The sequence below is a fragment of the Lolium perenne genome, chromosome 4, assembly GCF_019359855.2.
Source record: "Lolium perenne isolate Kyuss_39 chromosome 4, Kyuss_2.0, whole genome shotgun sequence".
Classification (NCBI taxonomy): Eukaryota; Viridiplantae; Streptophyta; class Magnoliopsida; order Poales; family Poaceae; genus Lolium; species Lolium perenne.
Window position 1 is genome coordinate 301,638,252 of NC_067247.2, and position 16,918 is coordinate 301,655,169.

General features: G+C 44.0%; 1 protein-coding gene and 1 pseudogene across 1 annotated transcript; both read left to right on the forward strand.

The window, feature by feature from the left end:
- Positions 1–471: 471 nt before the first annotated feature.
- On the forward strand, positions 472–5,720 carry LOC127295942 (cysteine-rich receptor-like protein kinase 27; annotated as a pseudogene).
- Positions 5,721–10,871: 5,151 nt separating this feature from the next.
- On the forward strand, positions 10,872–13,802 carry LOC139839196 (FT-interacting protein 4-like). Its single transcript, XM_071829245.1, has one exon. It carries the CDS (start codon positions 11,005–11,007, stop codon positions 13,609–13,611), a length of 2,607 nt encoding a protein of 868 aa, XP_071685346.1. The 5' UTR covers positions 10,872–11,004; the 3' UTR covers positions 13,612–13,802.
- The last annotated feature ends 3,116 nt before the right edge of the window (positions 13,803–16,918 follow it).

Consider the following 16,918-nt stretch of genomic DNA (forward strand, 5'->3'; position numbering starts at 1 on the left):
AAAAAAGTCTAATATCTATTAATGGACTATTAAACCATTCAGACGTCCACATTCGCCAACGCACACACATGTTCGTCTAGAGGCAGCTGAATTATTGTAGAACGCGTACATTGTATCTCTTCTCTCAGAGTGCCGTTGACGTGATACATCACATCGATCACATCCTCTTCTTCTCCTTCACTGATCCCAGTATCCCACTACGACTCTAAAGCTCAATCACCTTTACTAGGCAGTAGCAAGCAGCGAGAAGCTTGTCCAGGTACTAGCCGTTACTCTCTTCTTCTTTTTTCTTGAAAGAACTTGTATTGTTACTGCCGGTGTGGTCTTCTCGATTGCTAGCTTAATTCAGTTTGACAAGCTGCTGCTTCTTATGGGGATCAGCCACCTGCGATTTATCATTGATCACAGCTCTATGCCACCAATTTGCAGCCACTGCGCGCTAAGAGTTGGAGTCATACAGGGGAGCTCAAAATCAAAGTTGGTGCTTTCAAGTTTCAACTTTGCAGAATAGTTTAGTAGTAATGTTAATTTGTTCGGCTTTTTGGTAGTATGGAACTATATTAGTACTTCACTAGCTACCCAAGTAATTGAGAATTTTGGCCGCATATAATAGGCTCATACATACTGCTCTAGTTTGCAGGTTAATTACTAATTGATTGCAAATGGATCGCAAAGCTAGTACTGCTCGAAGTGATGTAGAGCAGATGCTAATCGATGAAAACGCAGAGCCCAAGGCCCTGCCATTATCACTTTTGGAGGACATCACAAGTGATTTCTCTGATGATCATGAGATAGGAAGGGGTGGTTTTGCAGTGGTTTACAAGGTATACTATGCATGTCATGAATGTGTAGTCACGCTCGATTTGATAAAAAAAAATGATGATGCTATGCTAACACCTGTGAGTGACAGGGAATACTTGGTGATAGTGTGGTCGCTGTGAAGAAGCTATCCGATGTTTGTATGGATGAAACCAAATTCCAGCGAGAGATTGAATGCCTGATGCAGGTAAACGAGAAAAATGCTGTAAGATTTCTTGGATACTGTGCGTGATAGTGTGGTCGCTCTGAAGAAGCTATCTGATGATGGATTAAACCAAATTTTACCGAGAGATTGAATGTCTGATGCAGGTAAAGCACAAAAATGTTGTAAGATTTCTTGGATACTGTGCTGACAGACAAGGAAATATGGAAATGTACAACGGAAAACTTGTCATGGCAGATGTCCATAAAAGACTCCTTTGCTTCGAGTATGTAGCTAAAGGGAGTCTTGATAAGTATATCATCGGTATGACCATGTGGCCTCTAATTTTTCTCTTCATATGTCCTTCACTTCATGCATTACAAACTGTGTCTAGATAACTATCTCAAGTATAAACCAGGTTCCTCATCTTCTCTTTATAGATGCACATCGTGATTGGGGAATGTGCTATAAAATAATCATAGGGATCTGTGAAGGTCTACAATACCTTCATGAGAATCATATTGTTCACTTGGATCTGAAACCAGCGAATATATTGCTTGACAATAACATGATACCAAAAATTACTGATTTTGGACTGTCGAGATGCTTTGACGAAAATCAGAGTCGAGATATTACCAAAACCATACTAGGAACGATGTAAGCTAGCTATTACCTCTACAAAGCTCAGTCTTTTGTGCTATATAATTTTAAATTTGCACTCTCTTTGAACATTATTAATTGATCATATCTTTTATGTTTTGATATAGGGGATACATTGCCCCAGAAATTATCGAAGGAGGAGTAATTGCATGCAGTGCTGACTTGTATAGTCTTGGTATTATTATCATTGAAATACTGACCGGACAGAAGGGATATCAAGATACTGATAACGTAAGCAAGATATATATAACTTGTTTATGATGTATATAAGTAGCTTAGAATATCAAGCTACTAACTATCATTAAATTTCAGTTTGAGACGTGTCATTAATAGTAATTTTTGAAGCACATGTAGTGGTGAAAATATAAACTTAAAAGGTATACAACTTTATAAAATAAATGTCAAAACATAGCTAGAGAAAATCAAGGTAAAATTATCAATTCTTAAGGGAAACATGAACTCGGTTGCTATGCACAATAAATATAAATAAAGTAAACTTAAAGGTGCAAGTACGTCGGTGAAGGTAAAAAAAAATGGAAATCTACATAGAAATCTTGCAGTGTTAAAAAAAATACTCCCTCCTTCTACCAAAAAAAACATATAATTTTTTTCTTAAGTGAAACTTCCATAAGTTTGACCAAGTTTATAAAAAAAGTAATATTCCACAACACCAAGTTAAATCCTATAGACCCACCAAAATAAATAGGTATTCATAGTATGCTTATTTTTTATAGTGAAACTTATTACAAAAATATATATAAACTTATTCAAATATAATGTTTGATTTAGGGCGTTTTGGCACCCAGGAGCATATGCTCCCGGTTTTTAAACTTCATTTTAAATACACTTTTAAAATGTTGAAAATTTTGAACACAAAATTTAGTGAATACATCTTGAAATTCTACACGTTCAAAAAGTGGTTTCACAGAAAACCGCATTTTGAGTTTCATCCTAAAAAAGAAAAAAAATTGTGTAAAAAAAGGTTGTGTACGAGACGTTTTATTTGTCTTTTTTACACAAGTCAAAAAAAAATGTCGTTTTTTTGCAAGACTTGATGTGCGCACGTAAAATGTTGATACGTAAGTGAGATTTTTTTTAATTTTTTAAAAAACATTTCAATATGTTTTTCCGGTGGCAGAAGCATATGCTCCCATGAGCCAAATTAAATTTCTGATACATATAAATATAATAGGATTAATCTACTATGAACACATGACCAACAAAGCTAGTTCCATCCAGCGCTTGAGTTAGCATCCGGCCCTATTAGGACCAAGCAACCAACGCCACATTTTTCGATAAAGGACGCTTCATTACTTAAAAGGTTTAAGCATTACACCCAGCCTCTGCAAAACTAAGATGCACATAGCTGTTCAAAGTATCAAAAGATCAAACAAAGGAGTACATAGTCGATAGAAAGATAAACGCTAGAGAAACCGGCACAGCCTAAAAAGCCTGAAGACGCCTATTATGCTGCCACCCATGTTGAGAAATAAACTCCTTCGCCGTGTTCTCCAAGCGTGTAGACACCTCCGTACAAAGGCCGCGATCCTCCAAACGCTGGAGTGGCGACCATGAACGGAGCAAAGCCTTAGCGCGGTACACAACCTGCAAAAGAGAAGAATTCTTGTCATTAAAAACATTGTCATTTCTACATAGCCAAAGCGACCATATAAAAGCAATCGCACCCATCCTGGTAAGCGTTTTACACCTAGTTTCAACCCCGTTTAGCCAGTTGCCGAAAATGTTTGCAACGCTACGGGGAGGATATAGGGTAGAACCTATCTGAATGATTGACCATATAGACCTAGCAATTCTACAGCTGAAGAAGAGGTGTTTTATTGTCTCATTTTCATGACAGAAAACACATTTCGTATAGCCATGCCAATTGCGTTTGGCAAGGTTATCTTTAGTGAGAATCACACCCCGACGAAGATACCATGCAAAGACTTTTGTTTTTAGAGGTATCTTCATCTTCCAGATGGATTTGTTATTAAGAACCGGTTGACTAGGTAAGATTAAAGCTTTATACATGGAACTAACCGAGAACTTACCATTCTTGGTAAGATTCCAACGAAATTCATTGGCCCCCTGAATCAGCTGGATTGAAGTTAACCGTTGTAGCAATTCATTCCATGAAGCCAGCCTGGGACCAATGAGATCACGCCTGAACGACATAGAGGGTGGAGAAGTTTCCATCACCTTCTGTAAGGTATCTCCTTTATGTCGAACAATATTGTACAAAGCGGGATATTGTTCTCGAAGAGTAGTTGCACCCAACCACCTATCCTCCCAGAACCTTATCTCAGACCCATTCTGAATGGAGAATGAACCGAATGGGAAAAAGTGTTTTTTAGTGGCCATGATGCCAGCCCAAAAATGCGAATCACCAGGTTTCCATATAACCTGAGATATTGCTTTGGAGCCCACATACTTAACCAACGCCACATGCATACATGGAACCTTTTACATGTCCGAAAATTCACGGTATGTTATCTATTAAACGTTAAACCAATTTAATGATCCATTTTCACCATTGGGTTATGATCCCATCTTAATGTGTTTTAAATCAAAAAATGATGCAGTTTGCCAGGCTACTGTACTATAGCAACCATGTTACTAGTTAACATTTACCACCCAAATAATACATAGTCACGAGATAATTTAATTTTTGTGTCATATCAGTGATCTACATGTCTAGTGATTATCTGATCCACTCTAAACACATAAAAGATGGCATTACCATCATGCAAAGCTTACACTGGTGAGAAGTGAAGTTCAGAAAACCTTGAAAAAGGTGATGCCTAGGCGGCGCTCAACATGCTTAGGCACTAGAAAATAGAAAAACGCATCACTTAGGACATAAGCGAAATCCTAGGCAGTGCAACCAATAGATTGCCATCTTCAATACGAAATCATGTCATATTTCGTTGACGAGTCACATGGATAATGTTGCAATGGTATTTCTGGTATTTTACTCATGTGCATGCTCTCAATTGATGTATTTTCACATATAATAACCTAAATACACAACTGATGGTAAAAAGATGCCGGCATAGGCTCGCCTAGGGCCCTTAAGGACTGTGTATGCACTAGGCGAATGCCAACCGCCTCGCTTACGCCTAGCTTTTTTTTTCCAACCTTGCCTGGTAACCATTTGATTAAAATATGGTAACCAACTTAACTCTATCTAGTTGACCAACTGACTATAATCTGGCAACTAGGGGTAAACAAATAATAGTTAAAACATATCAACATGGGATCTAATTTATAAGATATCGTTGCGACAAATCCAACTGTGAGATGATCAAAGATACCAATTGAAATTGTGCCCGAGATCATGTATATTTTGTTTTATTAAAATCTTTTGGCGACTTACAATGTTGGAAAAAGTGACCATACGGCTCGGATACAGCAGTATGAATTTTGAGTTATTGTTTAAGACATAAACTATTACTTTATAGTCTAAAACCTCAAAAAAGATCTCATGTGGCATCATGCATACATGACTCGGTTGCCATATTCTGACCATACCCACGAAAAACTAATATGGAGTCCTAACATAGTTGTTGTTTGCAAGAAGGATTTTGCCTTTTTATTTCTACTTGTTTTCGTTGAATTCGTGAGTGCCATTAACATGGTGATATATGTGACTTGAATCTATTGGGACATAGTTTACCTTTTAGAGATTTATTATTATTATTTGGATGCTTGAAGGTATGTTATATAATGTACATATTTGAGTTTCCTGTATATGAAGATGCTTCCGATCTGTTTTAATGACCATAACTCACCACTTCTATTTTTAGGTACTTCAAAGTTGGAGTGGTAGGCTGGAGATATCACAACGAGACACACTATGCGAACAAGTACGAGTATGCTATGAGATAGCTATAGAATGCAGAGATTTCAATCCAAATAAGAGACCAGCTAGTGCACGAAATATAATTGATAGGCTTCATGTAACAAAAATCGAGGTATGTTCAATATATGTAAATTTTGCACTTTTTCTTTAATTCTGCGTTGTAGTCCTTGCACTGTGACCAGTTATGCTACTAGGGTGTGAGCTTTGGTGCTTGAGAAATAGAAACAATGTCGCTAGTTGCTTCACGTGCACATCCTTGTATCTACACTAGAACCCTTTTTGTACAAATTACCTCTGGTCCCCTGATGCTAGATAGTCAATTACCAACAAATATAGCACACAATTAATATCACTAGATCTGTTATAGGATATATTTTCATAACTATTTTGTAAACTATACAACGTTTTATAATTATACAAGTGAGACTATGCAAAATATAAAACGTTTATATGAATATGCAAGGGTTCTTCGGGCTTATATTGTCAGAAGTGATGTTTTGGAACGTGGGAGCATATGCTCTCTTTATTTTAAAATTCATCTTAGGCATATTTTGAAATGTTAAAAAATTGAAACCAGAAAATTCACACGTACATCATGTGCTACACGCTCACAAAGTCCTTTCATGAAAAATCGTCTTGGCGTGTGGCGCGTGTAAAAATGACAAAATCCGGTGTTGAAAATAAAGCTTTTCACAACAACAAAAATTTCTTTTTTACATAGAACCACGAAAAATATCGATTTTTCACGAAACTTGACGAACTTACATGTATTGTGCACGTGTACATGTTGAATTTTTAGTCAAAAATTTCCGACACTTCAAAATATGTTTTTTGGTAGAGGGAGGTATGCACCGGAAGCCGAATTGAGTTTCTGTGGAACATCCTTGCTTTTAATTTTTATATGAATATGCAAGTGTGAATTGTGTAAATTTTATATTAGAAAAATATTTATCTTTTTTGCCAAAAGAAAACTATTTATCTTGATGAATATAATGATCAAAACTGAAAAAAGTTTGGCCGCATGCTTCTTTGATGGTCATTTATGCTACTCCGATTAAACTAAAATCCAGCACTTATTATGAATCAAGGGAGTATGATTTAATGGTGGCAGTAGTTTTATCAGGATTCAGTTTAAATAACGTGTCAATCTGCTAAACAGCTTATAATTTAAACTAGCACAGCCCGTACGCTGCTACGGCTTCGCATTAAACTAAGGGTCTGAATGGTTGCTTGCACCGAAATTTACCTTTTTTTGCTTTTGCCTCGTTGGATGCCGTATGAGATGAAACTGAGGCTGGATCTGTTTGTGCATTACACTTGGATCCCAACAAAGTTTCATGGTGTAGTTTCGGCACATTTATTGGTTGGCAACAACGTGCACTACGTTGGCTGACAATGGAAGAATCGCCTGTTTGGTTATGTACTAAGCATCGATGTTGTTACGTCCCTCTTCATAAGGTGCTCTTACCCCTAACTAATCATTATCAAGACAATACCCAACACTCAAGAGAACAGACATAATTAGCTAACTGCATCACCTCATTACCATTGTTAGGACTTACAAACATGCCCTGATTAAAAGCTAGGATGTTCCATGGTGATAATATAAGCCCGTAGAACCCCTTGATCAAAAGCAAGACGTTCCAAGGCTATATAAGCCCGTAGAACCCCTTGATCAAATACCAACTTACTGTCTTGTACACATAGGTTCAGAAGTACCACTACAACTACATATGGATAGAATTAACAAACAGACAGAGAAAAGGAGGGCTGCCGCCGCCTAGCCGTGATCGTGGCAGGTGTGGAAACTACTGGTGGAGCAGTCGGCCTTGTAGGTGATCATCTTCAAGACGAAGGCCTAGAGCTTGAGCTCCACGATGTTGCCATAATTAAGATCGTACTTGTAGACCGTCTGCGCCCAGTTCCTGCCGAAAACCACCATGGTAGGTGACCTGCACCCACTCGTCGCAGAATCGGCAAACAGACAAGGGCACACTACGTGGCAGTGGAATCTTAATCCTGAAGCGCATCCTGAAACCATGATGGCACGACGAGCATGTGGAGGTCATCCATGTTGAGCTGCACGTAGAACCTACGCCACATCAGCAACCTGGCGATGTGCCTAGCTTAGGCTAGCGTCCCACAGTGGGAGGTGGCATCAACACATCCTCCACCCTGTCTGGCACCTCCGGCTTTAGAGCGCTCGTCCAGTGGTTTATGACGGAGTTTTCCAGGTAGCCGGGTGGAGGGAACCACCCCTTCCCACCCTGCCACCCTCCAGCTTGACGACCTAATCAGATAAGAAAGTTCGTGTAAGTTGCATGATCAAGAGATTTGACACTCTCTATGTGTTGATCATCATCCAGAGCATGAACAAGACCATAATCAACAACTTTGGGACTGTCAATGTGTTGATCATCATCTAGAGCATGATCAACACCAAGATGAACAGCTTTGGCACTGTCAATGTGTTGATCATCATCCAGAGCATGATCAACAGCTTTGGCACTGCCTTGCTCAATCTTGCCACATCATTACCCAAATCTACAATAGCATTGTCCAGAACATTGCAAGTTTTGTCCCAATTTTGTAAATTAGGGTGTGCAATCATTTCACACCCCGATAAATGCACTGCCCAAAATGAGAAATCTGCAATGCCCATGCAGCACCACAACAAGCTACCCTAGTAGCGCATGCATTTTAGCCCTAACATCGTACCGTCGGTCGCCGTACATAGCACAATCAACGGTGGTTAGCAGTTTCAACTAAACCCTAACCGCTACCTAAATCTACGAGATTGTGGGCGTACCTTGGAGAAATCTGGCGCGCATGTTGGCGGAGGAACGCTCCGAGACCTGGAACGACCGGCCGGAGCCCGAGAAGAAGACGAGGGCCTGATCGAGGCGGCCGCCGGAGGGGTTGAAAAAACCACAGCCAAATCAGCGAGGGTAGGACATGCGAACTGGTCGAGGCGGCCGCCGGAGGGGCCGTTAGCTGGTCGAGTTGGCGCGCCGCCCACTTTCTAGGCGGACATCTTCCTGATGGTAGGGGAGGCCACCGGACGGAGGGGGAGGAGGAGGAGCGGCGGCCATGGAGAAATCGAGGGAGGCGAGAGTGCCGGTTGGGAGATGAGGGAGTGGAGTGCAGAATAAAGGGGTATGCCACGTCTCCCGCGCTTTTCAGTGCATGCAAAACAGTAAATACGGTAGTTGGCATGGCCTATCCATAGAAAAACAGCCGAATCGACTGTTCCACTCGGACGAACTTTTGGTCTGCTTTAAACATCGTGATGTGCAACATTTCTGTGCGAGTTGGGTTCCAAAGAGCCGAATTTTGACCCACTAGATACCTGAAAATCTATTGTTGGCAACCAATCAGACCCTAAATGAGAAATCTGTTCTTGATTCACATGTCTTATCGCCCTAGTACATCAACCCTTGTTTACTCGTCATAGATGATCCAACAAAATATAAAGCACCCGTATTTGCGTACATTAACTTTTCAGTGGACAACGTCTGATGGCAAACAAGCTATCTTCTCATTTTATCCCGATGAAAAACAAATCCCATGGCCAGCGACAATATCGAGTGGCTGGCGAACCATTCGGCTAATATAAATTTATAGTTAGCAAATGGCAAGAAAAATATTGAGGTCATCAGCTTGTACAGCTCAGCTGTTTACTTCACAAACTCATCTTGCTAGGCCCAAACCCTCAACATCTCAAATATTTTCAAAATAGAACTCTGAAGCTGAGGTATGTCATAATTCATGACCTGAACTTATCACATCTAAGCTTAGCAATTGAGAAAGTTGAATATCAAATAGATTATCTACGGGCTATGCCATGATTTTATCTCCTAATCGAACGAAATCCGCAACAACCATTTGAGAACGTGAATTAGAAAATTAAACTGAAACCAAATGCTTTTGTACTTAGCATCATACATCTACAACTAACAGCGAACCACCAAGCAACAATGTATCTATGTTTCCCAAGAGTAAGAAACCATACGAGAGCAATCTTTCCCAACCATACAGCAGCTAGATTTGTATGTGGAACTTCATAATCGAACAAAACCTTAACAAAGGCATAGCCTAGTGGTAGTGAGTTGTTGATAGCTTCCAACCCGCTCGAGTTCAAGTTCTCTGTACTTGCATTATCAGTGTTGTGCACACATAGTGTTATTAGTTTTTTCCAAGTACATCCAATCATTTTTCTTTTATAATCGAACAAAACAAAATTGAATGAATCCCAATCATTTGTTTATAATCAAACAAAATTGAACGAATCCATGTGGTACTTTGTACGCTCCGGTGAAGCCAACAGCTAGTCCCTTGTCCAGGCCAGGCGGCATCGTAGGCCGCCAGATCGCCACGATGTGACTTGGTTGGATGTTGCGCAGAAGATTCGGACGACACACCCCCGCTCCACTCTAAAGCCCAGCCCACAACGCCCACGTTCTCTGCCCAGGAGTAGGTTGGTCAAGGCACCTCAACTTTGCCCAGGAACTCCTCCTGTCGATGCACCCCCACACCTCGAGTAGGTGGTAGGGACCATGGTGAAGGCCTGATGGCCAACGGCGACACCCCCACGGTGGAGGCCGGATGGTGGAGGATCCAGGGGGTCGTTTTCTCCGGTGGTCGGCACCGGAGCTCAAGGCGGAGCCTCCCGGGCGCCAAAGGAGAAGAATTTGGGGAATCCTATCCCTCTGGTACTTTTGCGAGTTAGACCCTGCTAGTTGCAACTTAGCCCATCTATGTGTACTTCGGGTTAATTTCTCATAAACTGGAGGACCAAAATAAAAACATGGGACGTACCATCATCACCGGTTCCAGTTTTATAGTACAGATCTTTCTCAACCATACAACAGCTAGATTTGTATGTGACATTTCTTAGTTGAACAAAACAAAATTGAATGAATCCCTATGGGCATCGATTCGTACAACCATGGCCACATGCCCACACAAGTTTTAACAAGGAGCTCGAGTAGATTGGAGCTTGTTGGCTAGGCAGGATCGTTTTATTTATCTTTCAAGAACACCGAACCATTTCACTTGGCGGTGGCAAAGCCTACAATAGTTTCTGGTGAATGCCTGAATGGTGATGAGGGGTAAAATCAGAAATAACAAATAACGTACCATCATCACCTACTGCAATCTTATTAGTAGCAGATTAACTAGGGCACTGCTTAGAAAAATCGAACATTACGTCTTCTTTACATATGTTTGCTTTCTTTCTTTCTTTCTTAGTATATATGGAGCATCTACACCTGCGATCAAAAGTGCACTTTCGTTTCTTTCTTTCTATATTTCTTCTTAATATAGTGTGTAAGTAGACTAATGCATGCATGGTTCCGCCCCCGCCGCCGACCAGACGGGGGAGGCTGCCTCTTCTACCGCAGGGGTAGCTTCGACGGAATCCGTTGGGGAGGGCGACACCGATGATCCTACAGTGCTCCCCCTGGTACTACGGCCGGGCGCCGAGACAGGCACGCATGCGCTGGAGGTTCAGACAGTCGACATGCCACGCGCCGCCTCCACCTCACCTCGGCTCGCCATGGTGGCGTCACAACCGCCGCCGGGTCAAACCGTCGACTTCCCACGGCACGCAGGCCCAGCCCCGGCTCAATCACCAGGCTCAGTGTACGACCTCGTGGAGACCAAGGCTCCCCTACCGGCCAAGCTAGGCCCGCGCTCAGCTGCCGCAAAGATCCCCTGCACGTTCGACATGGTAGAGCCGATGTCGTACCTGTACGTGACCGTGGTGAAGGCGCGCGACCTGCCCACCATGGAGATCACAGACTCCGTCGACCTGTACGTGGAGGTGAAGATGGGCAAGTTCAGGGGCCTCACGCTCATGCGGCACCTGGAGAAGAATGCCAGCCCGGAGTGGCGGCAGACGTTCGCCTTCTCCCGCGACCACCTCGTCTACCGTGGTGACGTTCGCCAGTTCGAAGTCATCGTCCGGGACAAGGAAATGCTCCGGGAGGACTCCATCGGCCTCGTCGTTTTCGACATGTCCGACGTCCCCTCCCGCCTCCCGTCGGACTCCGAGCTCGCGCCGCAGTGGTACCAACTCTCCGACGCCCATGGCAACAGGCTCAGCCGTGGCGGCCATGGCCTTGGCGAGATCATGCTCGCTATCTGGCTCGGAACACAAGCCGATGACGCGTTCCCGGAGGCGTGGCACGCGGACGCGCACTCGCTGTCCCTTGAGGAGCTCACCAGCACGCGTTGCAAGGTGTACTACTCCCCCAAGCTCATCTACCTCAAGGTCTCCGTCATCACGGCGCAGGACCTGGTTGCAAGCGAGACGGGCCGGCCATTAGAGGACACCATCGCAAAGATCCAGATGGGAAACCAGATCTGGCGGACGAGTCCACGGGGTGGAACGGCGAACCCGGTGTGGGAAGAGGATTTAATGTTCGTGGTCAGGAAGCCGTTCGTGGATCCACTGGTGGTGACGGTGGAGGAACGCGTCGCCGACAGGAGGGACGAGCCCATCGGCCGCGTCATCATACCAGTCGAGTGGCCGCACCTCCCACGCAACGACCTGGCTAGGTCGGTGCCAACTAAATGGTTCAGTCTGTCGCGTGTGGTGACGACCGAGGCGTCGGAGGACGTCGCCACGGTGGACGAGGGGACGCTCGCCAGCAAGATCCAGCTGAAGATGTCCCTGGAGACGGCGTACCACGTGCTGGACGAGTCGTCAGACTACAGCAGCGACCTGCAGCCGGCGGCGAAGAAGCTCCGGAAGAGCGCCATCGGCATCCTGGAGGTGGGCATCCTCAGCGCTCGCGGCCTGGGCGGCATCAAGAACCTGTACTGCGTCGCCAAGTACGGTGCCAAGTGGGTGCGCACGCGCACGCTGCTGGCCACGGCGGCGCCGCAATGGAACGAGCAGTACGCCTGGGAGGTGTTCGACCTCAGCACCGTCATCACCATCGTCGTCTTCGACAACGCAAACCTCCACCACGGCCATGGGGGCAAGGACCAGAGGATCGGCAAGGTTCGAGTCCGCCTCTCGACATTGGAGGCCGGCCGAGTGCACACCCACCACTACCCGTTGCTGGCGCTGAGCCCGTCGGGCCTGATGAAGACCCGGGAGCTGCAACTTGCCGTGCGCTTCACCTGCAAGTCTTGGTCCAAAATGCTGGTGCAGTACGGCCGTCCTCTCCTCCCGAAGATGCACTACACGAATCCGATCTCGGTGCCACAGCTGGACTACCTTCAGTTCCAGGCGATGCAGATCGTCGCGAACCAGCTAGAACAGTCCGATCCCCCACTGCCGAGGGAGGTGGTGGAGTACATGCTGGACCCTGACTCGCAATTCAGCCACCGCCGGAGCAAGGCCAACTACTACCGGCTCACCTCCCTCATCTCCGTCACGGTCGCAGCCGGGAAGTGGTTTGACGACACCTGCAAGTGGAAGAATCCGAGTAACACGATCTTGATTTACGTCGTGTTCATCACCCTGGTGTGGAACCCGAGGATCATCCTGCCACTAGTGCTCATGTACATGATCATGATAGGTGTGTGGAACTACCCGTGGCGGCCGCGGAGGCCGCCGCGCATAGACATGATGTTGTCGCAGGTGGAGCTCGCGCTCCCGGACGAGCTGGAGGAGGAATTAGACACGTTGCGGCCGTCCAACATACTCCCAGGCGAGCTGGGAGTAGACTCGGTGCTAAACTTGGTGTTGTGGTACGCGGATCCGGCACACGCCAACGAGCTGAACGAGGAGTTGGACACGTCTACCAAGCCGGATGGCATCGTGCGGAAGAGGTATGACAGACTAAGGCGCATGGCCGCCAAGACACAGAGGGTGGTTGGCGACCTGGCCATGAAGGCCGAGCGCGCCGAGTCACTTCTCAGATGGCGCGACCCCTGGGTGACGCCCATCTTCACCACACTGTCGCTGGTGATGGCTGTCGTACTATACTTTTTTTTTTTTTTTTGCGAGGGAGCTGTCGTACTATACTTGACGCCGTTCTGGTTAGTGGCCATGATGATGGGGCTGTACTTCTTCCGCCCCCCTCAGATCCGGAGCAGTACCAACCGGCGGAATACCAACCTGCTGTTCAACGTGTACACTCGTCTGCCCTCCAAGGACGACATGTTGTTATAAACAGCATGCAGCATCTCTTCACTCCTGTTTCGAAGAAAAGCATCTCTTTCCAAGGTTCTCACTGGGGTCCATAGGGGGATTCAGCATCCCTGCAGCCTCGGCACTTGCCCGGGCTTGCTTAATGGGCGCTTCCTTGTATCAGTGCATTATCCTGGTGATTTGAATAAAAATAGCGTCTTAAGTCTTACAAATGTGTAGTTTGCTCGGGCTTTCAAATACTCTTGGGTCCACCATTGCTGGGGTCCTATATTATCAGACTAGGTAGGATGGCGCGGCTTGCCAACCTACGGCGGCAAGCAATTATAGATAAACACATTGAAAAGATAATACTCCCTCCGTTCCTTGCTATAGTGCCAGTAGTATATGAAAAGGTGACATTAATACATAAGAGATTGTTTTAGCTCATAAACAATTTGATTCAGTTTGTCTGTACCGTAGGTGTGGCCTTCGCATATACTTTCTATAGCAATTGAAAACGGCATAAAATCTGGAACCGATACTATAGCAATTGAAAACGGCATAAAATCTGGAACCGATACTATAGCAATGGAAAACGGCATAAAATCTGGAAGCACTAAAAATAACTTTTTATACATATATTTATCGCAGACATGTACCACAAAATACACAGCACAGAGCAAACTTTGGAAAAAGATAGTTATTAGATCACTGCCTCCAGAATATACAGGAAACTAAGCTGAATGCAATTTAGCTAGTAGTAAGATACAACCTAGAAATGATACAAAAGCGATCAGATATAACAATAGGAGGAGGAGGATACAGCAGTCCATGAATGGGCCGGTAAACCCTATGGGCACCAAAAACCTGAACATAAGAGAACACCCGTAAAGATAATTGTTAGAAAACAAGATGAATGACAGATCGAAAGCAAAATGGAAGAGAGTACAATAACACAGAGGGGCATATGGATAACCCGACACATTCAATTGGATAATGATGGCAATGCAGTGTGAAAGGGCACTTTGTGGCTGTACAAAACAATTTTTGGCATGCACACATGTTCACCAACGTTGGTTGCTGTCATAATTTTAGCTTCTACAACCCACTCGCCGAGTCGCTTAAAATTAAGCGAGTACCATTGCAAAGTACATAGCTTGATTGATATTTCTCAGTAGCATTACTGGAACCCCTACCTTCAGTGAAACTCTATGCTGCGGAAAGCTTGGAGGATTGACTTCGTGGAGAAATTCCAGGGGGATACAACAGATTTGCAACTGCCACATGATCCAGTATTTTACAAATAGCATCACAGCTCTCGGAAATCATTTTTTCTCCTAATACCCTTGAGAAAACAGTCTCATTGAGAGTCAGCGACTTTATTAGTAGGACAAACTGTAGCACGCTCTGCCAAGTAAGATTCATCAGAATGCGTTTCAAAAAATGAATCATACACTGCATCAACAATAGCAGAGACAGGATCTGAATCAAGTAGCAGTGCTATGTCTGGCGGTAAAGAGATCCAAGAGGGCGTAGCCTCCCCTGCTCGTGTATCCACGGGCACGGATCCATCACCGAGATCAAGTACCCATTTAGCAAATTCTTCCAAACCATTCGGCTCCTCATTCGATAGCACATGATTATAGAAATTGTTGAACCCTAGAATTGTGTGTTGTATTCCATGACCCTTTGGGGGTATATATAGAGGTACAAGGAGAGGTAGACTTGGAGAACAAGATGATCTAATCCTAGTCTAATCTCAACCATACACATAGTCTAACAAGGATTAGACAACCTCATGTTCCCGTGTAGCTTAAGAGGGCACATGCTCTACTTGTATAACCAGTAACCACACAGTAATCAACTAACTACAGAAATATTATATGCTGAGCTGCCATATGCCTAACGCAAATTTAACTGAATGCATTCTTCTTACTTGCGGTAGCGCATAACCATTCATCCAACCCTCATGCTAAGCTAGCATCTTACCTGAAAGACTCGTGCTCACATCATTCTTAATCAATAATTTATACGCGAAATAGAGCCTGATAGTCGAAGCTAAACATTATTATTTTGTTGTGACCAAGGTTAACTTTTTTTTGCACACTAAGATATGAAAGATCCACTACTGGCTGTTGATTTCAGGTTAGTTCACGATACTGCAAGATGACTGCCCATAACACCATGAATAACTTGGACAGATAATCGATTCTTGGTGCATGATTAAACTATATTGTGTCTAGAAATTGATGTAGCTGAGATATATACTCCCAGTAAACACCATTCAGAGCTATATATGGTTCGATGTCTAGAGAAGTTTCATTCTGGAAAATCTATTGCAGCGATCATATTTCTGAAACCAAAGCACAAGGCTGCTTAGGTGATAATATGCATAAGCAGATTATGGTGTTATATGACAGAACACTGATGACATGAACCATGACTTTTGCGATGCAGATCGGTGGAAATTCAACCATTGTTTTGCTAGGCCCAAAGGGTAAACATGAAAGCGCAAGTAATTACAATACTGGACATCTTTTAAGATGTGTTGACTGAATAGTCAGCGAGGTATCTCGCTGGGCTTATCACATTGGCGGTGAGTGGTAGATGTAGTTGTGGCCATCTTGGTGTGTTGTAGGGGTGGTAAAATGGTGAGGAGCAGTGCCTAATCTGGAGAGACAGCAAGCTGCGGCAGGTAGTCATTAGAGGAAAGCTGGAAGATTGTGACTCATAAAAATCTTCTTAATCTGGCGACGGTGGCTGACGGCCTCATTTATCTCCGGTCTCATAGACAACAACTTTTCTGCAAGGATTTTTTTGTTGCGGATAGAAAAGGATGGCCAGGTTGTAGAAGGTGAATGTAAGCTAAAGACAACGGATAATAGTATCTAAGCAGAAAATAGAACTCAGTACAACATGGAGAAAATGCACGAAATAAATAGGTGTAATTAGAGTGTTCTTTTGCTTCGAAGGCAGAGAAAACATATAACCTAGCATATCATGGAGATAATGCACGAAATAAAAAGATGTCGGTAAAGCATTATTGTTGATTGGAAAGCAGAACTGAAGCATATTTTGGCGTAAGCCCGGAACAAAAGGAAGTAAAAAATGGATTGAGAGCATTAGGAACCTAGTTAAATGCTTTGAGGTCATGAGACCTACCTTTGTAGGAGATGAAGTCTGAAGTGTCTAGCAGCAGGCACACCAACAGAACGCCTCGGCTCCTCCTCATCGCCGCCTGCCATGGAGGACACCTCCTGTGACCTGGTGCTATTCAAAGATCGGAGAACATGAGGTGATACAGTGAAAAATAATAGTCTAAAGGTAAATCCTAGAACACAAGTTTGAA